Source organism: Gossypium hirsutum, chromosome A08, assembly GCF_007990345.1.
Source record: "Gossypium hirsutum isolate 1008001.06 chromosome A08, Gossypium_hirsutum_v2.1, whole genome shotgun sequence".
Taxonomy (NCBI): Eukaryota; Viridiplantae; Streptophyta; class Magnoliopsida; order Malvales; family Malvaceae; genus Gossypium; species Gossypium hirsutum.
Window position 1 is genome coordinate 127064494 of NC_053431.1, and position 24363 is coordinate 127088856.

Here is a 24363-nt window from a genome sequence, read left to right on the forward strand (position 1 = left end):
TTTATCCAATAGAAAAATAAAATATAAGGAAGAACAAAACAATTAAATACTCGAGAAGAGAATGTAAATCGAAAATTAATTTAAGTGACTTTGAATATTGTCATGCATGCTAAAAATAGAAAATAAAGCTCAATCGAGATTAGAAAATCATGTGCTTTCATAAGCTCAAAATAAAACAACACTATATAAACATTATTTGATAGATATATTTAAAGGAATTGAGAGTTTTAATAATTAGTTAAAATTAATTAAACTTCAAACAGCTTTTTTAAATAAAATAAAAATATAAACTATAGTTGGTATACAAATATAAAGGACCTCTAAACGAAATGAAATGGTAGACAAGACTTAACCCAAAACCACAATAAATTAATTAAAGGGTAAATTTTGTAAATAGTCAGATAACTGATAAAACAATTACTCAAGTTTTAATTCAACCATTTAACTTTCGAAAAATAATAAAACAATCCTTATTAACTATTTTTCATTATAGACGTAACGTAGGTACTATTTTTTATTATAGACTTGACACAGCTGCCATTTTTTATTCCTCTATTAGTGTTCTTTCAATTTAGTGTTGTCCTCTTAAGGGAAAAGATATGAATTGTAAGATCATTTGGATCTAAGCAACAAGTTCCTATAAGCATGTTGTTCTTATAAGACCATGCCAACCCTTTAACTTCAAAATTTAACGTAAGGAAAAGAGCAATAACAATGACAACGGTGGTAACAATGGTGGGGATAATGGTGAAGAAGGAATAGATGAAAGAGGGGGAGAGAATCAAAGTAGGGAAAGGGATGGTGGAGAAGAGGGAGAGGTATGGGAGAGCAGTGATAAATGGATGAAAAATGACAGCTCAGTCAAGTCTATAACAAAAAATGATAAAACTGTTAACGTATAACAAAAAATGGTAAATCTGTTAACGAAAAATAATTAATGGTGATTATTTTATTTTTATTTTTTAAGTGACTGAATTAAACCTTAACTGTTTTGTCAGTTAAATACAATTTAACCTTAATTAAAATTCTCTAATATCATTCTATTGTACTGAATAGAAGCTATATATTAATATCATGTCTTCTTTTTTCAGACGCATCCAACTCTTACTAATGTCAGCCTTACGAAGGCAACCATTTAGCCTCGTGACTTCTCACTAAACTCTAGATGATGAATCACCGAGCATCAACATTAATTTTCTTCCAATTTTTTTATCGTTCAACCAATAACTCAAATTTCTGTGTGTTTCCCGAGAAAAAAAGAAGAAGCACAAGTAAATCAAAAGAAAAATAACATATATTACATTGATTAACCACGACAAAAGAAATTACAGAGATAATCCCAAGAACAAAATGAAGAAACAAATTACCATCTCCGACAATTAGAAATACTTGCTTGTCTTTACAAAAGTCTGCAATTTTTTTTTCTTTTTGGTTTTCTCGGAAAAGAAATTTTTAAAAACGAAAACGCAGTCGCACCACAAAATAGAGACTTTTCTCCGCCATCTCTTTTTCCCACCGTCGTCTATTTACACAGTGCAAATGATGATCGAAAATCAGATTATAAAAAAAAAACCCATTAATATTCACAAAAGGTCAGATTATAGCCACCGATTTGTTTTTTTAATATATAAAAAGAATTCCCGAAATAAATCATAACAGAAAGCTGAGTTGGGTGAGTTGCCAGTATCGAGTTCACTTCACTAACTCGGAGACCCAATCGAGATCCGGATCCGGTTCGGTTGGATCGAGTCCGTCGAGGGAATTTTCTTTACTAAGCTTCGCGTACATTCTGGCCCTTAAATCTCTACCGGATTCAACCCTTTCCATTGCTGGTTCTTCTTCGAAACCGTTGTTGTATTCCCAGAGATCGAACTGGCCTAACCCAGACCGGGTCGGGGTTGAAGGAGACCTGCAAAACCCGGGTCGAAGCGTGGAGCCCCGAGGGGAACCGTAACCCGATCCCATTTGCATACCCCATGAACAAGCGCCGGCGCCGTTCATTTTGGACTTACCGAGCTGCATGCTACGCATGGAAGCAGCGAGTTCACTCACCGAGTAAAACGAGCCGCTTGGGGATAAAGGTGGTGAATCGGAAGGTGGAGATAACGGAGGTGAAGCCAAAATGGAAGTCGGTGAAGAAACTATATCGAAACGATGACGTATTGGAGACCCAACGTAATCCAAATCGCCCGAAATCGACCCGTTTCCTCTCGGACTCTGTTGTGGTAACAACCGGAGCTGTTCTGGTGTGTGAGCGAAAAAACAGACCCTCCTTTTACAACTGGTACCATCCTTACACGGCTGAGTTCGGTACCGTGCTGGGTGGAGCCAACACTCGAAAACACCATGAGCGAACTCACACGAATCGCCTTTTTTGCAGATTCCTTTACGGAAATCAGGGCAAGCTGTACCCGAATAATGAAACTTCCTCGGGTCTCTCCTCCGGGCTTTCTCACCGGGGTGAGCATACGGACACTCAGTCCAGTCATGTGACCTGCCTCGAGCACACCTCCTCACTTTGAACTCATACATACGGAAATGGTCACACGAGAACGCGTCAACAGGCAAATCCGAATCCTCACTCAAAGAGTCGGACGACTCGAAATCGTTTGACGGGAGGTAACGGTGGAGCGATGATAGGTAATCGACGGGACAAGGACTGGACGGCGCATTGCAGTTATAATTAACGGAAGAATAATTAGACGTTGGATCATTGAGTGGGTCCCACGCCGGGATTTTAACGGTGGGATTTGGTCGTGTTGGTTCTCCGATCATCATTTTTGTACATCGTTCTTTGGTTCCTAAAATGAACGATCGGTTCTCTCCCATTATAAACTGCATTTTTAACCCGTAGTTGTTCGAGTTAACCATGGTTAAGTTTTTTAACTCTTCCGCCTACACTTTCCTTTTAAAAAAGAAGAAAAAAAACTAATGGTAGATGTGACAGTAGGACAATTCTCACGGGCTTTTATTAGCCGTTGATTTTTAAGTCATTAGGTATAGTCTTTTTACTGTTGGCATCACTGAGGGTCCCATGGAATTAGATCTTTGTGCTTATCTCTTTGTCATTGGCTGTGATGAATAAAACATCACGGTCTTGTCATTTACCCGTCGTAATGAATTGAAAAAACTGGTTTTTGGCTTATGGCACCGGCTTTTAGGATTTTTAAAGAGGAGTTGTCGCTTATCGCGGAACAAACGAAATAAAATATCGCGAGTTTAGGTGATCTTTAACGGTAGTTTAAGGAAGTTTTTCATGGAGTAATTTCACCATAGTCCTTAAACTATAACATGAACTTTTATATAATCCCAAAATTTGAAAACATTCTAACTTAATCTTGGAAGTTTTCACTACCGTACCGATTAGGTCATTATGTTAGCTTACGCATTAGATACAACATAAATCTTGATCAAATAGGGTTTTTTGGGGCCGAGATGGTATTCGAGTAAAGCTCTCTAAATAATGATGACTTTAAAACTCGACTTTAGTTTAAATATATATGGAATAAGTCCATTATCACTTATTCTAACTGCTTACAAAATATGCCCTTACTTATCATAATAACAAATGCAATATGACCTGTTTAAAAAATTCTCCCTAAAATTCTAATAACACTATCTGATTTTTAATACATCATTTCAACGTCATTCATACAAGAACCTCATAAAAAACTTCAAAACTATTATTTTCACCATGAATTGTACTAAAACGAAATTACTAGTAACTTCGAAGGGTAATCTCGCGGTTTCAATATAATAATACGAAATATTAGCGGGCAATCCTAAGATATATTCGGTTTTAATGGATCAAGAACAGTGTTAATGCCACGTGGACGGGGAGCAGAGAGTGGCAGCCACGATTAAATGGGCTGATGATTCGGGCTCGTGCATTGCAGCCAGGTGTCATTAATTTAACAAACTACTTGGCAGTTAAGAACCCGACAAACATAGCGGCAGTGACACGTCGTTAACTCCCCCTGCGTAGTTTAGCGTGATAAAAATGAATTAACACTAGTGTACGCCGCATTGGGTGGTAGATATTTTTCCAGTCTGTCAGAGAGCACTAAATCACTGGTGAAGTTAATTGCTTTTCTAGCTTAGGGTGGCTTTAACTTATTTAATACCATTTATAATTTTAACTACTTTTTTAATGAATCCATTAAAAAGTAAAATAAATGTTATATTATTTTTAAAAAAAATTATAAGTGGAGTTTTAAAAACGATACAATTTTAAATTTATATACAAATTTTAATTTAATATATAATATTATAGATGCAATATTATATTATATATAAATAAACAATTATTTTGTATAAAAATAAATTATATATTTATTTTTTAAAATGTATACATTTAAATTATTTTTAAAATATTATTTATAAGTTTAAATCAAAATCAAATTTTTATATATATAATTATTATATATCAAATTACACATTATATTAAAATTTATATATAACTTTTTATATTTACTTTTTTAAAATTCACAAGTTGGTCTTACCATGTAATATATTATATATTAGCATAGGGGTAATATAAAAATAAATATATAAAAGAACATTTAAATTTTTATTTTTATTTTTGTGAAATTTAAAGATTTCATTATATAAAACAAATTATTTTATTGTAAATATAAATGAATAAAATATTAAGAATCAAACTTAAGTTGCAATTAAATCGGCGAGTACACGTAGGAGCACTAGAATCCAAAAACCTCCTCGATCTATGGAAATAAACGGCTGTGATGGCACCACGTTCGGATCAGGTCTCACAAACGGACAAAAAAAACGGAGCACATGATCCGTACAAATAAAAATCCATTCTGACAGGAGTTCGTACGTTGACACGTAAGAAAGATCACGTGACATGAACCACCCACCAGCGGTCAAAGAATATGGGTACACATGGTTGGTGGCACAGTGAGCTGGCGGCTACAAAAAGCTTTGCTCCTTGTGACTGACACCCGAACGAGGAGATTCGTACACGTGGCAAACGATATGGATTATTGCTTCCTCTTTTGATCTCTCGAGATCCCATGATCTTCATTTGCCTTCACTCTTTTTACTGTTCCCATGCTTTGGATATGTTTTTCTAAAAATCTATGGGTAAATTACTTTTAAGGTGAGTAAATTATTAATAAATTTATATTTTAATCATTTAACTTTAAAAAGTTACAAAATAGTTAATAAATTATTCAAAAGATTTCATTTGAGTCACTAGGCTATTCAATTTTTTTCATTTGGAAGTGAGCTCCAAATAACAATTCGATGATTGGTATAGTGGTTTGCAGTTTCGTAACATTTAAAGTTGTTTCATGTATTAAAAAATGAATTTTAGAAGAGAAGGAGAAGAAGAGCTTTCGATTGGTGCAGACAATGTGAACATAAAAGGCCATCCAATAGCAATTTTAATTATCTAGTGTCTTAAATAAATTTTTTTAAATAGTTTTATAATCATTTTGTAATTTTTTGAAGTTGAACGACTAAAATATAAATTAACTAATAGTTTAATGATTTTTAAGAATAATTCACTCTAAAAATATTGAAAGTTTTAAGTTTTTTTTAATAAATTCAAAGGTATTTGTTTTGTATATTATTTATAATTATCTTTTTACATTGATTAATAAGCTGCAAAGTGTTGAATTTATATTGTAAAAATAAAATTAATTAAAAATAATAAAAGAAGTAATTAAGTTAGTTTTTGAAAAAATTTAATTTCACTTTTAATGTTTCTAATAATAGTCATGTATTTAATATGTTTATCATTTTCACTACATGTGTTAAAAATTGTACATGGATTTAAACATGTCTTTATGTAACATTAGAGGTAAGAGTGGTATCTGATGTGGAGATAGAAGGTAAAACTCAAAGATAAAACCGAGCAAGGACATTATGGGTATAATATTTTTACCGTTGAGAAGTTTGTTGACTCTTAATGAACGATATTTTAAAGACTTCTCTTAAAATAGTTTAATTTTTTATTTATAAAATTTAATATAATAATTAAATATAACCAAATGTAGGGATTGCATTTAAAAAAAAGGAGTAAGAGAACTTTAGTGATAGGGAAGCATCTTGTGATCTTATCCGACTAGACTAGTCATTGGATTAGGATGAAATGGAGAACACATTCCCATTTGCTTAGAATCTTAAAAAAAGAGAGTTTATTTTACAGAGAGAGAGGAATGTGGGAAAACGTTGATTTAATACCCCCACTTGGATTTCTTCCAAACCTTTTCAACTGCTTACTTGGATGTTGGTAGCTGCTTTTATTAACTTTTTACATTGGGGGATTCCAATTTGAGATTATTATTTTTAAACAATTAATGAATTAAAAATAATTTAATTATATAAGATATTTTAAAAAAACAAATTAACTAATTTAAAATGGGTAATCTTAAAATTATTTAATATTAAAAAAATACAAAAATTTAAAAATAGTTAATTAAACTGATAAAAGTTTATTTCCTTTTTTAGCCAAGTTTTATTGTAATAGTATATGTACATGATACGATTAGGGAACCATGTTAAAACATAATATCAATAAATTAACAAAATTTTTTTTAATTTAAAATTATTAAAATTAGTATATTGTTTTAAAATAGAGAATTAAACTGATAAGAGTATTTTATTTTTTGGTCTTAATATTAAATAAGAAAATGTGGATATAAAGTAGATAGTCATTTCATGAAAAAAAGTGATATGAGTTAGGTCGTTTCTTTAACCCACAATAATTGCTTTTAAAAACAATAGTTGATTATGTACTCATTTATGCTTTGATTAATGAGATTTATTTGTTCTGAAAAATCTCATTAATGCCGGGTTTTGTTCAATTATGTCCCGCACATGACACCCAAACTGCAACATTAACCTAAAATCTATATTATAAAAATAAATACAATAAACAATATATTAAAATATTTTTTTTGAAAATATGTTATTTTATCGTATCTGTTTTTTATATATATATACATTACTTAAAACTATTCATAATTTTTCCTCAACCTTTAAATAGAAGAATAATACGTTTCAACACACTCAAATCTACGTTCTCTTACACTGGTAATAATGTCAATGCCAATTAAGGCAAGACTCAATCGACTATATTATTTAGATTATAATTGTACCTAAAATAAGTATATGGCTTTTTTTTCAATATATATATGGTTTGTATTGGGTGATGAACAATGGGCTTTTTACTAATGGGTGTGCTTTGGGCAACTAGGAATAAGAAAATATGGGCTAGGAACGGTAAGTGTGCTATATGAAAGGCTTAAAAGTTGTTTGGGTAAATTATATTAGTAGTAACACGATTATTAGTATTTTTTTTATTACTTAATTATGAAAAGTTATAAAATAGTTACTTAATTATTAGTAAATTTTATTTTTAGTCACTTAACTATGAAAAGTTACAAAATGATTATCAAACAATTCAATTTTGTCGTTTTTAGTAACCAGATAAACATCATATTAATTTAGTATTTTTTAGTAACCAAACTCGATCACTATAATTTAAGATGAAATAAAACACGTTATGGGATTCATTTGCTTTTGGAGAAAACAATCATGGATGACTTAAGTAAGAAATGCCAATGCCCAACTCCATCTAAGCTGCCATAAAGTTTTGTCCTAACTGTTGTTTAAAGATTTGCCCAACTCCATCTAATCTGCCATAAATTAAGCCAAATCAAGAGGTTAAATCCTAATTTTTAACATAATAGGACTAAAACTTTAATATTTTTCAGTGTTTAAGAATTTTTTATATTAAATAATCACATTGTATTATGATTAGATCTAAAGTCAAATCAAATAAAAAACTCTCCTAATATTATTTTCTTAATTCAAGGAAATGGATAAGGGGTAGTCGGTAGTCTTGCTCACCCCAAAAAAATGGTAAATATCCTTTTTAATCCCTTTGATTATGAAATATAAGTTAACATAATGGTAAAATTATATTTTATCTCTATCTTTGATCCTCTTAAAACAATTTTTTAGATTCATCTTTATCTTCATCCATAAAATTCAAACCTAAAACAAACAATTAAAAACCTATAATAATTTTGATTATTGGCCCAAAATGAATATGTTTCTCATCCCTTCCACTCTTCCAATTATTAGCCCAAACCAATGGACAAATCTTATGGGTTCATTGGCTCCCATATTGATTATAGAAGGTAGTAGAAAACAGATAGAAACAATGTGATAAAAGGAAAAAAAAAAAAAAAAAAGTGCTGCAAACATATCTACATGTCGGCTCAGAAGGATGAAATTGAACTGAAAAACACACCCTTTTTTAAAATCCCAACATGGCCAAGAATATGCCATTCCTTCTTACATATGCAAACTCTTTAACTTAATCACTAAGGATATACACTTGCTTGGTTGGCATTGTGCTAACATGTCTTTCTTCTTCTTTTTCTCACCTTCTTTTGCCTTGGAGAAAAAAGATTTAAAAAAGCAAAACAAAGAGGAATGGGCTTATGATTGAAGCTTGTCCATGCCCATATTTGATATTTAACCCTTATACGTAACGGTAACATTAAAGAGATATGATCTTGACTCTTTAAAATGATATAATTTCTTTATATTTAGATTTGAGATTTAAACCCCATATTCAGGGCAACGTTCGAGAGTGAAAGTTTTAACCCCTCAAAAAATGTATAACTTCTGTATAATCTCTTTAAAAACTATAAGATTATAAATTAGTATAATGGTAAACCTGCATTTTTGTCATTAAAATATTTATAATTTAATTTTGCCCTACATGAATTTTTTTTTTTACTTTGCCCCTACTTGTACTTTAAATCGACGAGTCTTGATTTCTGTATTTTTATAATATCATTAATTAGTTTAAATACTTAATATTATTAATTGTTTTATTAAAATGTTAATGTGGGTTTTCTTTAATAAAAAAAACATCCTTTCAACATAAAAAAAATCCACGATAAAATGATGAGTTCATATAAGTGTTTATAAAGGGAAAAAAAGAAAAGAAAATAAAGACAAGTAGGCGCTTTAAGTAGAATGGTTAATTGTGTTAATTATCTAAACTAATGATGTTATAAGAGTAGAATGGTCAAATTATGACAATAACATACATGGATCAAATCATAAATTTAAAAACAATCGGGACACCGAAACTATAATTTGACAATTAGATACACACAAGTAAAATGGGCCTAAGACACACAAACACAAGTGAGCATTTAGCAACCAACTGTAATTTCCCAAAGCAAAAGGCGAAGGACGTCCGCTCCCACGTGAGTTGTCTCTAAAGGGGGATTCTGAACACGTGCGTATTCAACCACTCACGTTCCCATCCGGCAGGTGCTATCACGTTATAGTAAAATCATTTAAAATAAATAAATAAAAAAAGTAATGCAAGGTTTACTACAATTAGTGTTATCATTTGGTCTAAACCATCCCATGAGAAAAAGGCAAATTGACCGTACGTATTTTATTTTATTTATTTTTAAGAATATAACCACAAATTTAATACCATGTTGGAATCATTATATAAACATTTAATTGCAATTTTATTTTTAATTTAAATCTTAATTTCTTTTTTATGAAATTGTTAGGTTGGTTTACGTATAATCATGTCGTATTTATGATATGAATTATATTCACCAAAGTATTCACATGGGTGGCTGACACCACCAACTCCCTCCCTCTATCACGTGAAATTTTGGACCCTACACATGCAACACCCATTTTTACAATTCAAAATATAAATAAATGACAAATTATGCTTAAGATCATTAAATAATTAATAGATTTTTATTGTCATCATTCAATTTTAAAAAATTATAAAATAATTATTAAATTATTTAAAAGTTTTTATTTAAGTTATTGAGCTGTTAAAATTGTTGTTTTATGTCACTACTTGCACCAATCAAAACCTCTCATTCCTCTTCTTTTTTACAGTTTTTTTTATAAAACAGCTTTAAATGTCATGAATCTGTGAGCTAAAATTTAAATAGCTTTTTTTTCCCAATCTTCATCACTAACTGCAAGATTGACTTGGATCTAAGATATATTCTACTCATCGATGGATTCAAATCGACCATACTTGTCATTGACTTGTCGCTTAGAGATCGCTAGTAAAACTTTTAAAAAAACTTAATAGCTCAATGATTTAAATAAAAACTTTCAAATAATTAAATTATTTAAATGAAAACCTTTGAATAATTCAATGATTATTTTGTAAATTCTAAAGTTGAATGACCAAACGTAAACCTACTAATAATTTAATAGACTTGAGTGTAATTTATCTTAAATTAAAAAAATTTCAAAGTGAGTGAAAAAAAGGAAAAAAGAAAAAAAAGGTCTGGTAAATGAAACCTCCACGCCAAGCAACGCCCTCTTTTACAGAATTTTCTTTTTAATTCAAGCAAATAAAAAAAAGGTAATTGCAAAAGAAAAAGATATAATAAAATTAAAAATAAGGTAATTGCAAAAGAACAAGATATAATAAAATTAAAAATAAGTAGAAATCTGTTTGTATTATTATTTAAATATATTTATTTTTAATCTGAGATTTATTTAAATATAATTGAGTTACATCTTTCAATATTATTTTTTTCATTTATAAAATTCGATTCGAGACCATACTATGAAATTCATTACCTTTCAAGCTAATAAAATTGAAATATTTATATAAATTTTATATATTATATTTATTTAAATATATATAATTAAATCAAAATTTAAATTTAAATATATACACTTAAAATTATAATCAAAATTTTATTTATATAATTACATAAATCAAAATTAATATATTGAATCATACAATTTTAAGATTTGTCCCTCAAAAATAATAATACTGGCATAGGGATTGGTGTATTCAGCAGGGCCCACTTTACTATCAGTCATCCACTTCTCTACCTGCCACGTGGACGTTTAGCTAGCGTCCAAACTGGTGCAATGCAATTTAGTTGAGTGTAAGATTGTTGTAAATTAAAAAAAATACAATGTTTTTAGTACTTTCTTTTTCTAATTGAACTTTAAATTTGAGGTAAAAATTTAAATTATTTCAGTTTATTGCAATTAAATTAAAATTCAGTTTGATTTTTATATTTAATTATACATTTAATTGTTTTATATTTGAGTTTGAATATAAAATTTTAAATATAATTTTAAAATATATTAAAAAGTTTAATCAAGCTTGCAAATTACTCGTGTGAAGCATATGACATGTGAATTTGGATAGCTTGATAGCTGAAGTTGCTAGAAATAAGTTAAAAATCAATGATGTGTGTTTGATTGATTATGATATGTTATTTATTATATATGTATAAATTTCTTTGCTTGCATAAATTACCTATCAATTATCACTAGTCATGTCATAAAATAATTTGCAAATACCAAATCGGTAAATTTTTTGATGCAGTTGTGATGTCCCTAGACAGTTTGCTTGACTAGATTAGAGACATACAAATGGTCGGACAATAATGTGGCGTTTTAGTTTGGTGGTGAGTAATGGCTTTTTGGGTCTCACGTTACTCTTTACATTGTGGTGTTATTAGTTACTTCGCGATTGAAATATTATTAAGCAAGCGGCTTATACTGACATGTCTAAGTAGAGTGACGTTATGATATACATGAGACTTCTTAAATTAGATAAAGTGATCTGTGTGTAAGGCCCATTAGATTGTCAACAAATATACAAAAATTATGTCCAATAAATACATGTTTGACAACTCATTAAGTATTTTTGAACGTAAAATTTTTACAATAATTCTAAATAAATCTTTTGCGAAATGTTTGGGTAACTATATATATAAAATAAGCATATTGCTTAATAACAAAATCCTAGCCATCCAATTCATCAAGTTGAGCTGTAATAATCGTGGTTGTTAATGGTATATTTAAAGTAAAGAAATAAAATAGGAAATACGAGAGAGGGAGTTAAGAAAATAAAAGAAAAATAAATAAAAATTATAAGCGCAAATCCCCAGAGAAAAAAAAAAGCAAAGGAATCGGAGGAGTGAAGAATTGTTAATTATTAAACCTGCTGGATCGGTTCCTAAGGGGTTGAATTTGATTAATTAAGATTAATTTTAATATTATCTATTAATGATTCATTTCTAATGCAGTAAATCATTGTTAATTGATTCAATTACCGTTTTGGCCCCATTTCTCAATTTGACTCGAAGCAATGAAGTAAATGATTATGTGCGGTACTTTGTATGATGCTTGTTATACACTTGGGTGATCATCACCACCTTCTTTACGTGCACGTGCGGTTTAGATTTTTTTATCAGACTAAACAGCAAATCAGGGACCATCAAATCCATCCCTTGTTGGTTTTAGATCTATGATCTGTCTTTTTTTTAAACTAATCTTGTCTTAACTTTTCTTTTCTTTTTTTGAATTTTAATCACATAATTATTGGTTATAATGTAAGGCAGCTATGAAGAGAATTTATATTTAAATTTTAAAAATGATATTTGTAGAGAATGATTTCAGCCCATCTTAAAATCTAAAATCAAATTATGTCATAATCTTTTGAAAATTATAAAAATTTACATTAATACAATAACCGAAATATTCTTTTTAATTCACTCAAAAATTTAAGATTCAAATTCGACCTTCAAAAAAATATATATAATTTCACCCCTAATGGTATGTATGAGTTTTATCCTAAATTATTCAAAATTTAAATTTATCATATTTTAAGTCAACATATTTTACCTTTTAAGATGAATTTTGTAGAAATATAAATTTGGTTTAAAAAGTACTATACTTGATTCATGATAGTTAGGTGAGATAGCAATGATCTCTCTTATCTTAACTAGTGATTGAGGGTTCGATCCTTGCCTTGAGCATGGAGCAACTTTAAAACTCATAATTAACATCTATCCCTTAATGAACTTACAAAACGCAATAAATTAATTATTGTATTACCTCTGGTAGAGGAAAAAAAAAACTACCCTTGAATGCACTTGATATAAACAAATATGTGTAATAAATTATATCAATAAAAATATGTGTAATAAATTCCCTACAAAACTTTGACTTTATCCTCACCATTTTCCATGTTTTGATTTTTTTTAATATTTACTTATTTTTTTAATTTAATAATATAATCAAGATATTTAATATATATATATATATATAATCAAAGATATTTTTAGATTTTACTTTGTCTTAATTTTCTCATAGAAATGATTTACAAAATGAAGGAAAAAAAGAGAGCACAAAATACCCCAAAAGAACAAGGGTACTAAAGTAACTTCCAACTAGAATTTCCTACAACCCAATTAAAAGCTTTTTTTTTTAAATAAATAAATCTAGTCACAATTAATATTATTTAAATAATTATAATCCTTGCACTAAAATAAATCTAAAAATAACTCATACATGATGACTGATAAGTTATTCATTTCTACATTTAAAAGCTTGTTTATTTGTTTCTCTTAAATTTCATTGCTTTTACTTTTTCTCCAAAATATTAGCTTTACTTTCTCAAAAGATGAAGATTATTAAAAAAATATTTTTTAAACATTCTAGATGATGTAGAGAAAAGTTAAATTAAATTAAAATTAAATTATTTTTTATTTAATTTTATAAATTTATGAACTATCATATAAAAATATATACCCAAAAAAATGAATATTAAATTATGTAACACTCATTGTATAATTAAAAAAATTATATAGAATATTTAACAATGCTTCAACTGCACTCAAAGGTTTAAATTGCTTTTAATATATTTTTTTAATAAATTGCTTTCAATTTAACCACTTACCTCTTTTAAAGTTGTAGTTTAAGCGATTTAATTAAAAAAATTATTAAATTTTTGTAAGAAATACATACCCTTATAATATTTTTATTACTTTCTTAATTAAATTAGTATCCGATTAACTTGTGACACTAATCCAGTTAAAAACTTATAAGTAGAAAGCATGAACATAAATTATCGATATATTATAACTCAATTAAGTCTAATTATGACTTTAGTTATTAAATTATCCAGAATTTTGAGGTTTAATTCTTTTACGTACACTTCACACAATTTGATCATTTAAAAAAAATATATATGTTATTAGTCAATTAAAATCAATAACATAGTTAGTTGTTGCCGTTAAAATGATTGTGTGAATTTTTTTTACAATTTTTCGATCATGTAATCAATTCCATTTAAAAATTGAATCAACCATGCTCAATCCCTAATAAGATTTAGGTATGAATGGAATGTTGGACTTTGTTTTTTATTTTTTATTTTTGTAAAAAATTCATGTCATTACTTTCTCGACAGCTACTAAAATTTGAACCACTACTAGCATTATAAGAGTAGATGATCAAATTACGACAAATTAGAACAGGGAGATCGAATCTCAGATTTAAGAAAAAGGGGACTAAAATAGAAATTAGACAAAAATGTTTTTATAGTAAGGAAATAAAAACCAAAGTTGAAATTGCCAAAATTATCCTTGTAGTTTTATCACCCTGGTCAAAATCCTCCATTTTAGCTGTCGGCCTGTCCCCTTCAAACGCAAATAAAACCTCTCTTTCTCTCACTCTCTCTCTTTCTCAAAAACCACAACTCCCTCACACTTTTTTTTTCCTCTCACTATAGTCTCTCCTTTAACGCAACAAGAAGAAAAAAAAAAGAAAAAAAGAAAACCTACATTCAAAATAAAATTTCATAATTTTTAAAATTGAAAAAAATATATAGAAAAAAAATTATGGAAACGCCAGATTTCTTTCAAGGAACCGCTTACTGTTCTCAATTGACGCCGGAAAAACCGGCGGCCGGAGGTGACCATTTCATCGTGGAGGACTTGCTCGATTTCTCCAACGAGGATGCCGTTATTACTGATGTCGCTAATTTCAACTCCTCCGTTGCCGGTCATTCTACGGATTCGTCAACCGTTACGGCTGTCGAGAGTTGCAATTCGTCGTCGTTTTCTGGTCCAGAAACGAATTTAGGTGGTGGTATTGGTTGCAGGAGTTTCACCGACGGTCAGTTCGCTGGTGATCTTTGTGTGCCGGTAATTAAAATTTTTTCCTATACATGCAACGGTGTGATACTGATAGGTTTTTTTTTGTGGTCAAATTTTAAAGGAAGTCATTACACTAATTTTTTTTCTCGGAGTTAGTTTTTCTTATAATTTGATTTTTCCAAATTTTTGTTAAAAATTTTCGTTAATTTTATTAAATAATGTTAAAAGAAAGCTTGATGTGATATAGGTTGAGTCTTTTTGGAAAGAAAAAGCTATATTTATGATTTGATTTGATAGAATTAATGGAAAACAATTATTTTCAATTTTGACAAATAAAAGTTAAAAAGTAATCAGACAATAGAGGGATTAATTATGAAATGTATAGTATAGGACCTTTAATAGAATTTAACCTTATTTGTTTCTTAATCATTTTCCCGGCAACCAAACGAAGGTTAAAAGAGTTTCTTTATCATAAAAAGAGTTCAAAATTCAAATTGTTTATAACTGTTGTTCATCTTTGTTGAAAACAGTACGACGATTTAGCTGAGCTGGAATGGCTGTCGAATTTCGCCGAGGAATCATTTTCAAGTGAGGACCTGCAAAAGCTCCAACTGATATCCGGTATGAAAACCCTACCCAACGTATCATCGGAGCCACGAGGGTTGCAACCTGAACTCCCTAACCAAATCGAAAACGCCATCGACGGCGGCGGAGGCGACAACAACCATGTTTTCCATCCAGACATGACGGTTCCCGCCAAAGCAAGGAGCAAACGTTCCCGTGCAGCGCCGTGCAATTGGGCGTCACGCCTCCTCGTTCTCAGTCCAACGGTTTCATCCCCCGAACCGGATATAATCGTCCCTGTTCAACCACTTCCCTCGAACCAACCGGGAAAAAAACCCGTCAAAACGACGTCGTCATCGTCGAAGAAGAAAGACTGTGGAGAAACGAGCTCGGATGGGCGGAAATGCCTGCATTGTGCTACGGATAAGACGCCGCAGTGGCGGACTGGACCCATGGGTCCGAAAACACTTTGCAACGCTTGTGGTGTGAGGTATAAATCGGGTCGTCTTGTACCCGAATACCGACCCGCCGCTAGCCCGACATTTGTGCTCACTAAGCATTCAAATTCTCACCGAAAGGTCCTCGAGCTTCGACGACAGAAGGAAATGGTAAGAGCCCAACAACGTCATCAGCAACAATTCATGCATCATCATCATCATCATCATCATCACCATCATCAAAACATGGTTTTTGATGTATCTAACGGTGATGACTACTTGATTCACCAACCTGTGGGTCCTGATTTCAGGCAGCTGATCTAGTGCATTCTAGAGTAGGGAAACTTTAATGAGAGCTCTTTAAATTTTTTTTCCCAACCAGAGTTTAATTTAGGTAATGAATTCATTAGTGAATTCCAGTTTATAATATTCCTAACTATTTTTTTTCTTAGACTATTTAATGTTCCTTAGTTGTTTTTTTTCTTTGCCAATTTTGGCAAATTCTTGAAGCTTCGAAACCCAATCTTCTTAATTCAGGTAAATTACTAAAATTTTGTTTATATTTTTCTTTATTCTTGGATTATGATTTTTTTTTACTAATCAATAATAATATTAAAACACCGGCTGAGTCAAAAAAACTTGATGCATGCTTTTCTTTTTTTATAACTGTTACATCTTATGAGTCTGCATCGTGTCCCTCCAGTCTCACCAGTTAGCACCCTAGATTAAGAAGGATCATTTCGCAAGTTAAAAAAACACATGACGGTCCAAGACCTCAAAAGCCTTAGTCATCAAGATCCACCTTTACATGAATTGAGTATTTGTGATTCAAACGTTGTATATATCTATTGTTTTGACATGACAACTTATACCTTACAATAACAAGACATTACTATATAGACAAAACATAGTACATTAAGAATAATCAGAGATTTCTTTTTAAATATTAAGGATATCGATGTAAAAGATAAGCCACACTTTTTTTCTCTCCCTTAAATATTCTCAACCCCTCAACTGTTCAAATGAACCGTCACAAACCATGGTAACTTTTTCCTTATATCGATAATAACATATTTTTATTAGTAGTTCAAATTAATAACTTGAAACTATAGACACGTTAGTTAAGAGGAAATCCATGTTTTCTTCAAGACTTAAATAATTCTTGATATATATATCAATCTTGGTAATATTAAAAGTTGATGTAACGCTTTAATGGCAACCATCCAAGTGTGTGTTCATAGCAAAAATAATATATACAATAAAGCCGTAATATATAAAATATCCATGTTTGTAGACATACGTATTTGTCACTTTATCACCCCCATAATTAGTTAAGGGTTTAATGCCCCTTGCCACCCCTTTCAATCCTAAAAAAAATGTTTCAACTTCGAGTTGAAGCAAAAGGGTTTTGAGGATTGATTCTAAAACAAATTTCTTATTTAACTATTTAAAAATGATAAAAGGAATTATTTAAATTTAATTACAAATATATAAATTATTTATTTATATATATTTATTTTTAAAGTCGAATTTTAGCATTGAAAATATAAATTTAAACCGTTAGATTCTAATGGGTCTAAAAACTTATATTATTATTCAAAATAACATTGATTTTTTTAATATTAATATTATAAATTAAATTTAAAGGAAAATAAAGTCCAAGCAAACTGGATTATAAGTCTAAAAGCTTTGATATAAATTAAATATATAAAATGAAATGGAGTGGTGGGTTGATGAACATATTATAATGTATTTATTTTGCATGAATTTCCACAATTCACATGAATATATTATTATTGTTAAATTCCAGTATCCACCGGCCCCCACCGACGTGAGGAAAAATGGAAAGGTTTTTGAAGATAACGTTTGTATTATTATTAAAAAGGGTAAGGTATAGGATTATATTATAAGGTCAAAACTTTAATAAAATATAAATAAAAGTTGATGTTTTTAAGGTAAAATGTTGAAAGTATTAATGCACCAATTTTTAGTTTATTGAAGTGATGGAAAATTATTACTTAACTGAATTTGTTATCATTGAGACTGTCGAAACTTCATCGTTACAGCTTTTTTTACTTACAATATTACAGAGAATGTTACTGTACTTGTTGATTTTAGGTTACTTTTTTTAACCTAATTTTCAGCCTTTTTACTTTAATCCTTCTCTTGTTTTTCTTTCACGACAAAAGCCTTTCGAGTATTATTTATTATTTAAAATGATAAATCCTTTAATAAATTGATATTATTTTTATTCGAAATTTTATATTTTAACTTTATAGAGAGCTTAAATGCTTAAGATATTAAATTTAACAAAGTGGAAATGTCTCGTTGGGTGCTTAAACAGGTGAACTATGCATGATAAACGGATACCTATTAAGAAAATGTAAGCAACTATGCTAAATTCTAATCCCTAAGCCTAATTAAAAAAAAACTCATATTTTCTTAGTACGTGATCGTGCGCCATGCATGGTTTATCTTTTCCAACGCCTAATGAGACGCTTCTATTCCATTGAACTTGTTGCTTTAGGCGCTCGTTCTCTTCACAAGGTCAAGAAATAAAACTTCGACCAAGAACAATACCATACATATTAAGGGTTTCATCGGTTGCAGACCAACAATACTTCAAAGACTTTCTCTTGAAAGAGTGGGCCTCCCTCAACAATACCTTTCTAGTGAATATATTCGGTAAAAACATTTTTGTGGTTCATTTCAATTCGATATTGAGTAATTTGATCATTCTCAAAAAGATTAGAGTAATTTAATCCTTGCCAATTTTAAAAGTTGCTTATTCAAGGCATCTATGTTTTCTATCAATTATATAAAATTTAATTGGTATAATAATAAATTTAACATTCAGTGCTTATATATTTTGTGTAAATATTGATACAATGTATAAATGTTGCAAGCTAAATTTATTATTAAACTAATAAAAATATGTACAATTGATGAAAAATATTAATATTATAATTAATTATTTTTAGTTACTCAATTTAATTTTTCTAAAGAAAAATTAATTTACTCAATATGAAAATATAAAGGGACGAGAAGATTGTTTACTAAAACAGAATGTGATCCCGTAGAATAGAAGTAATGTTATACTAAAAAGGAGGAGTTGTTAATAAATTTAGTGTGAAAAAGAAGCAAAGTTTGCGGTGGTCACGTGCCTCTCTTCCATCATGCATGCAACACGGTCAGTATCATGAACTCCTTATATTAAATGAATAGAAGTGATCTTATACTCAATTTGGTTACTATTTTTTTTATATGATTTCTCTTTCATTTATTGTATAAATTCATGCACATCAAAGTATTAAGAAGTCTTTACATTAAAAATTGGATTGGATTTTGTCTCTTTATTAAAAAATTAGATAAATTAATTTTTATATATTAGATTTTTTTTGTTAAAAATTTTATTTATTTTTATTGTTAAAAAAATCGATCCTACATATCAATATGAGATATACGTAGCACCCCACGTCTAACTGCCTAATTATTTTATCACCCAAGCCAATTTTTAATAGTATAAATTGATTAAAATTTTAACATAAAGAACGATTTTGCTGTTTGATCTAACATATTAAAAGTATTAATTTACTTATTTTTTGAGTGAAAATAATAAAATATAATCCAAATCTTAATAAAAAACTTTCATAATAATTTTACTCATAAATGGACTATATTCAAATATAATAATCATATTATATTTTTAATAAGAGACATCATGATTCATTGTCGGTCAATAAATGATATATAATTTCATATATACATATCATTTAATTAATAATCATTAGAAATAGTGAGATGATATATGTGGGGATTAAATAATGGTGGTTGAAAATATGGGCTTCCATGTTCATTTGTATAGAAGCTGTCCCCTTCCATTAATCAACGGCTTGGGGATTTGGGGCAGATATTGAACTTTTCTCATTTGCCCCTCCATTGAACCAAGTTTGGTATAATAAAAGAAAATCGATAATAAATTCAAATCCCAATATTATTATAATCTCGATTTCCTTGTAATTATCATTTTCCTGAAAGCTTAGGGCTATGGAAGAATACAAATACATGAAATACGAATAGCCTTGGCCCTAATTGCAAAGAAAATCCAAATTTCTTCTATTTGCGATGAAGGTAGTAGTTTGAACATGCATGAAAATACATGGTTGTTTATACGAATACGCCTATATGCAGATATTACAAAATAAGAACCCAAAAAAAAAAAAGTACAAGGCAGTCCTCACTTGCTAATGTTTTGTTAGTTAAGGGTGGAGACATGGGCATCATAGCCAAGGTAACTATCAAAGAAATGGACACACCATATTCATATCTACATATCATCCCTTTCTTTACAAATATAAAAATATACTAAGTCAAAATAACATGCTTTTCTATGATTAAAAAACTGAGGAAGCTTTTATACTAGGAGTTTGATTATATTTTGTTTTCTCTACTCAAAAAATGGATAAATTAGTCCATGTACGTTATATCAAAGAGCAAACATGTTCTTCTATTAAAAATTTGCCCATGTACATTAGCATAAGGTACATGTAGCATGCACGTATAACTATCTAGTTATTCTATTAACCATGTAAGTTTTTAAGAGTATAAATGAATGAAATTTTTAACAAAAATAATTTGTTTGCTCTTTGTTGTAACGTACAATGGCTAATTTGCCTATTTTTTAAATAAATGGGGCAAAATACAATCTGACTCCTAGTACAGGGATCTCCATGATACTTTTACCGATTTTCTACACAACTTTAAGTTTCTCCTACCAAGTCTTTATCTTATATTCATCAGGACATGGATGTGAAAGTAGGATCCTCCAATATATGAAAAATTTCAAAAAGTAAGCCATTCTAGAAGACATAATTAACTCTCACCCAAGTCTAGGACGTCTTACGGTTTGATGCGGGATTGAAGAACATATCTCCTATAAAAAGTAAAAAAAGAAACATGAATGATATAATGGACATGAGCTACTTGGATATGATGCTAAGGATTGTTACAATATGAATTTCTCTTAAACAAAAAGACTTGGTTAAGGGATTGATATCGATAAATTCGTTCAATCCACCATAACTTTAAGCCAAGCCCGAAGTCGAGCGAATGGCAAAGCGGTTTATTCTTCAAAGTAACAAGGTCAAAGTGTTGCAGCACATATAGAATCCATGGAGTAAGCTTGAAATCTAGAGAGAATTTTCTATAATTGGGAGAATCACAAGGACATTGAAAATTCATTTCAATATGATATGAAATGGCACACTTGTCAAATAAACTAAATCTCCAAATGGACACACATAAAAGAAGGAAAAAACAACTACCCTCTTGCATCATGCATCACTTTCTTCGACTTCTGATACGTTATCGAGGCACACTGAGACCTAGTTCTGTTCAAGTTGAGAGAAAGAAGAACCTTTATAAATTAGCATTAGCAAGTGCCACAAGAAAGAAACTAAACATATGGTTCAATGAATCACTAAAAATATTACAGTAAATTACACTAATAGTCACTCAGCTATTAGTAAATTTCTTTTCATTAAATTTTGTCGTTTTTGATCACTAGCGGGCTAATGATGACAGTTTTTTAAAATTTACATAATAACAGTTAGCAACTTTAATCCTCAACATTTATAAATTATATCAATTGAGTCTTGATTTAAAAAAAATTAACCTTCAACATTTACACATTGTATAAGTTTTTTTTTTCAATGACACAATGTATAAACATTGAGAGTTAAAATTGTTATTATGCCAATTTTAAAAGCTACCATGATTAGCCAGCTGGTGACCAAGAAAGACGGCATTGAATAATTGTGTAATCATTCTATAACTTTTCATAGTTGGGTGACCAATAAAAATATTTACTAATAGCTGGGTGATCATTTTGTAACTTATCATAATTGATTGACGAAAAAAGAAAGTTACCAATAGTTGGGACTACTAGTGTAGTTTATCCAAAATATTAACTCTTTAAAGACGATCACTCTGGTACGGGAGAAAAAACAGTATTTACTAACATATTTCAAAGCATGGTCAATACTCAATATTGAGCTAAGCTGCTGCCATCGAATACCATGAAACAATGAACAAATACCACTGGCAAAATTACTTGAACGTTGGCCTTCGATTGCATTTCATGAAAATGCAGACCACTAAACTGCAGATATCAAACAAGTTCGAATGATCCTAATGGCCTTACATTCCTTACTATATATGATCTCTTGCAACCAAAACACGGCTATCCATTTATACGAGTCCAAGTACATTGACATGTACATAACTATACACGAATCATAATGTACATTCAGTTATTCATTTCAATAGGAGAAACCTACAGAGTCTTGCACCCCACTGTTCCATTAAAATCAATTGACAATAAGGATAGAAAAGGGCCATGCTGAAAAGAAAAGAAAAACCAAATGTTACAGAAGCTGAATCTAAATCAAAATAGAGTCATGGACTTATTATGATAATATTCGTATTATATGAGGATCCTAGTAGGGGTATAGCATACACAGAAAGTCAACATAGGTAGAGTTTGCATTTCCAATCATATTAATGTAGCTGAATTTAATAGACTTCAAATTTGACTAACAGAAGAAGAACTATCAATCATTCTTTTCAATGCTTAATTGTTTTCTTACTTAATTCAGAATAACCCTTTATGTAGTTCAGTATTCTCTTGGTTTATGTTCAAGAAAGCTAAAACTTACATATTAAGAGCTATAGGTTTTTTTTTAAAGGAAACCAACAAAGAACATATAAGTGTTCAGAAATTGATAGCTGTAGACTGATAAGTGACTGGAAATGAATATTATGGTTATGAGATAAGACTAACATAAACAAAATAGCGTTGGCATTGTCAATTAATTATGGAGTTCAAAAAAGTACAAACATTGTGGAGATTATCAAACTCCTGGATTTGCACTGCAAAGCATACCCTGAGACAACGACCTGGAGCTCATTGAATCAGTTCCTAGGCACGACGTGAGCCGAGCTGAAGACACTGCTGAGTGAAGTGGCAGCAGAGATTGAAGACAACCCAATCGAGAAACAGACCTGAAAAATTTTAGTAGCACAATAAAATGGTGAATTTGAATGAAACCCAAATTTGAAAAAAAAAAAGAAATGGAAAATAGAAAACTACAGAGCTTGCCTTGAAAATGTGGGAGAAGAAGAGCGAGCATGAAGGAGAGGAGAGGCGAGACTGGGTTTAAGGGTTGGCTTGTTAATGGCAGATTTGAGGATAGAAAATGTTGGGTTTGAGATAGATCTAAAGCGCGACGCCATTTTTGAGAAGCAAAGCAAGAGTTTGAATGCAGGGCGATTGGATTTTTAAGGGAAAAAAGAAAGGAGAGAGTTCAAAGGGCTTTTGCGGGTTTTTAGATTTTCTCTTTTTGGAGGGAAGGGAAAAATATCGAAGAGGTATTAAGAAGCTGGAGCAGCTAAATTTTAGCTTTAGTATTACTTGGATAGTTAGAATGACACACATGTTTTATTAAGTTTTTCATTTTAAATATTTTTATAGTATTAAATTATATTATTGCGATTAATATATATTATTGACCCTAAACATAATTATCGAACTGAGTTCAAATTTAAATGTATACAAACTTAATCGAGCTCAAGTATAAAAATTAATAAATCAACTTAATCTGTTCAAGTAACTCAATTATATCTCACATTAAATTTAAGCTTAAAAAAATATTTGATCAAATTCATGTCAAATATCAAACTTCAAATTTTAAATTCAGCTTGAGTTTGCTAACATTCAAGCTCATTGAACCCATATTAGTTGAATTGAATAGTCTTCAATTATAAAAGTTAGACCGATTCAAATTATTTTGTAAATTTTTTAAAAAGAGTACATATTATTGTTATTGGTGAGAAATTTGATTGTTATGCATTTTAAACGAAACACGTAGTTGTATGTTCACGTAATAATTGTATGTTTACGATAAACCTATACAAACTCGTAATTCTCTGCAAGACTTTTGCTATAATATTATATGGTAAATCGTGGATAATTTATTTGACCATAGTGTTTAAAAACTTGGGAACAATGGCGCCATTGGACTTGTGAAAAATAGGTTCATTGAAGCTGAGTTAAAGTGGCTCTTCTCTGGGATGTGCTATCCTAGACCAATGAATCTCTCAACAATATATAACCTGTGTCTGAACTTCAGCGAACCACCGGCCAAGTTGTAACAGCTGAACCAGGTGGCCTTTGTGTGGCTGGATGGTCTGCCTGAGCTGCACCTTCCGGTTAAAAGGCTTTGAGAGACCTGTGGAGTGCTCAAAGAGGACAATACCAACTTGTGACAAAAGCTGCCGGGGGCAAACCTGCTTATAAGTCATTTTGTTCACTCGGAGGAATCTATGTAAAACATTGGAATAAAAGGTCC

General features: G+C 30.1%; 3 protein-coding genes across 5 annotated transcripts; 1 reads left to right on the forward strand and 2 right to left on the reverse strand.

Annotated features, from left to right (window-relative positions):
• Window positions 1-1272: 1272 nt before the first annotated feature.
• On the reverse strand, window positions 1273-3137 carry LOC107932863 (zinc finger CCCH domain-containing protein 23). The gene has a single exon (XM_016864978.2). It carries the CDS (start codon window positions 2869-2871, stop codon window positions 1693-1695), a length of 1179 nt encoding a protein of 392 aa, XP_016720467.2. The 5' UTR covers window positions 2872-3137; the 3' UTR covers window positions 1273-1692.
• An 11361-nt stretch (window positions 3138-14498) lies between these two features.
• On the forward strand, window positions 14499-16438 carry LOC107932802 (GATA transcription factor 12). Its single transcript, XM_016864901.2, has 2 exons — window positions 14499-15002; window positions 15485-16438. The coding sequence occupies exons 1-2, from the start codon at window positions 14697-14699 to the stop codon at window positions 16277-16279; spliced, it is 1101 nt and encodes a 366-aa protein (XP_016720390.2). The 5' UTR covers window positions 14499-14696; the 3' UTR covers window positions 16280-16438.
• Window positions 16439-21132: 4694 nt separating this feature from the next.
• Window positions 21133-23392, reverse strand: LOC107932822 (protein NONRESPONDING TO OXYLIPINS 2, mitochondrial). 3 transcript variants are annotated; one of them, XM_016864924.2, is made up of 3 exons: window positions 23115-23391; window positions 22899-23017; window positions 21133-21345 (listed from the first exon to the last, which is right to left on the reverse strand). In XM_016864924.2, the coding sequence occupies exons 1-3, from the start codon at window positions 23246-23248 to the stop codon at window positions 21320-21322; spliced, it is 279 nt and encodes a 92-aa protein (XP_016720413.2). In that variant the 5' UTR covers window positions 23249-23391; the 3' UTR covers window positions 21133-21319. The 3 variants fall into 3 exon arrangements, with proteins under 3 accessions (XP_016720413.2, XP_040931284.1, XP_040931283.1); XM_041075350.1 differs by lacking the exon at window positions 21133-21345 and adding an exon at window positions 22294-22355 and having other exon boundaries at window positions 22854-23017; window positions 23115-23392; XM_041075349.1 differs by lacking the exon at window positions 21133-21345 and having other exon boundaries at window positions 22793-23017.
• Between the last annotated feature and the right edge of the window lie 971 nt (window positions 23393-24363).

Excerpts from the sequence above, each read along its gene's own strand:
- LOC107932863 (XM_016864978.2), bottom strand. The coding sequence starts at position 2,871 with ATGGTTAACTCGAACAACTACGGGTTAAAAATGCAGTTTATAATGGGA.
- LOC107932802 (XM_016864901.2), top strand. The coding sequence starts at position 14,697 with ATGGAAACGCCAGATTTCTTTCAAGGAACCGCTTACTGTTCTCAATTG. Across the intron at positions 15,003-15,484 it reads CTGGTGATCTTTGTGTGCCG|TACGACGATTTAGCTGAGCT; the intron begins GTAATTAAAATT and ends TGTTGAAAACAG.
- LOC107932822 (XM_041075350.1), bottom strand. The coding sequence starts at position 23,248 with ATGGCGTCGCGCTTTAGATCTATCTCAAACCCAACATTTTCTATCCTC. Across the intron at positions 23,018-23,114 it reads TCTTCTCCCACATTTTCAAG|GTCTGTTTCTCGATTGGGTT; the intron begins GCAAGCTCTGTA and ends AAAATTTTTCAG.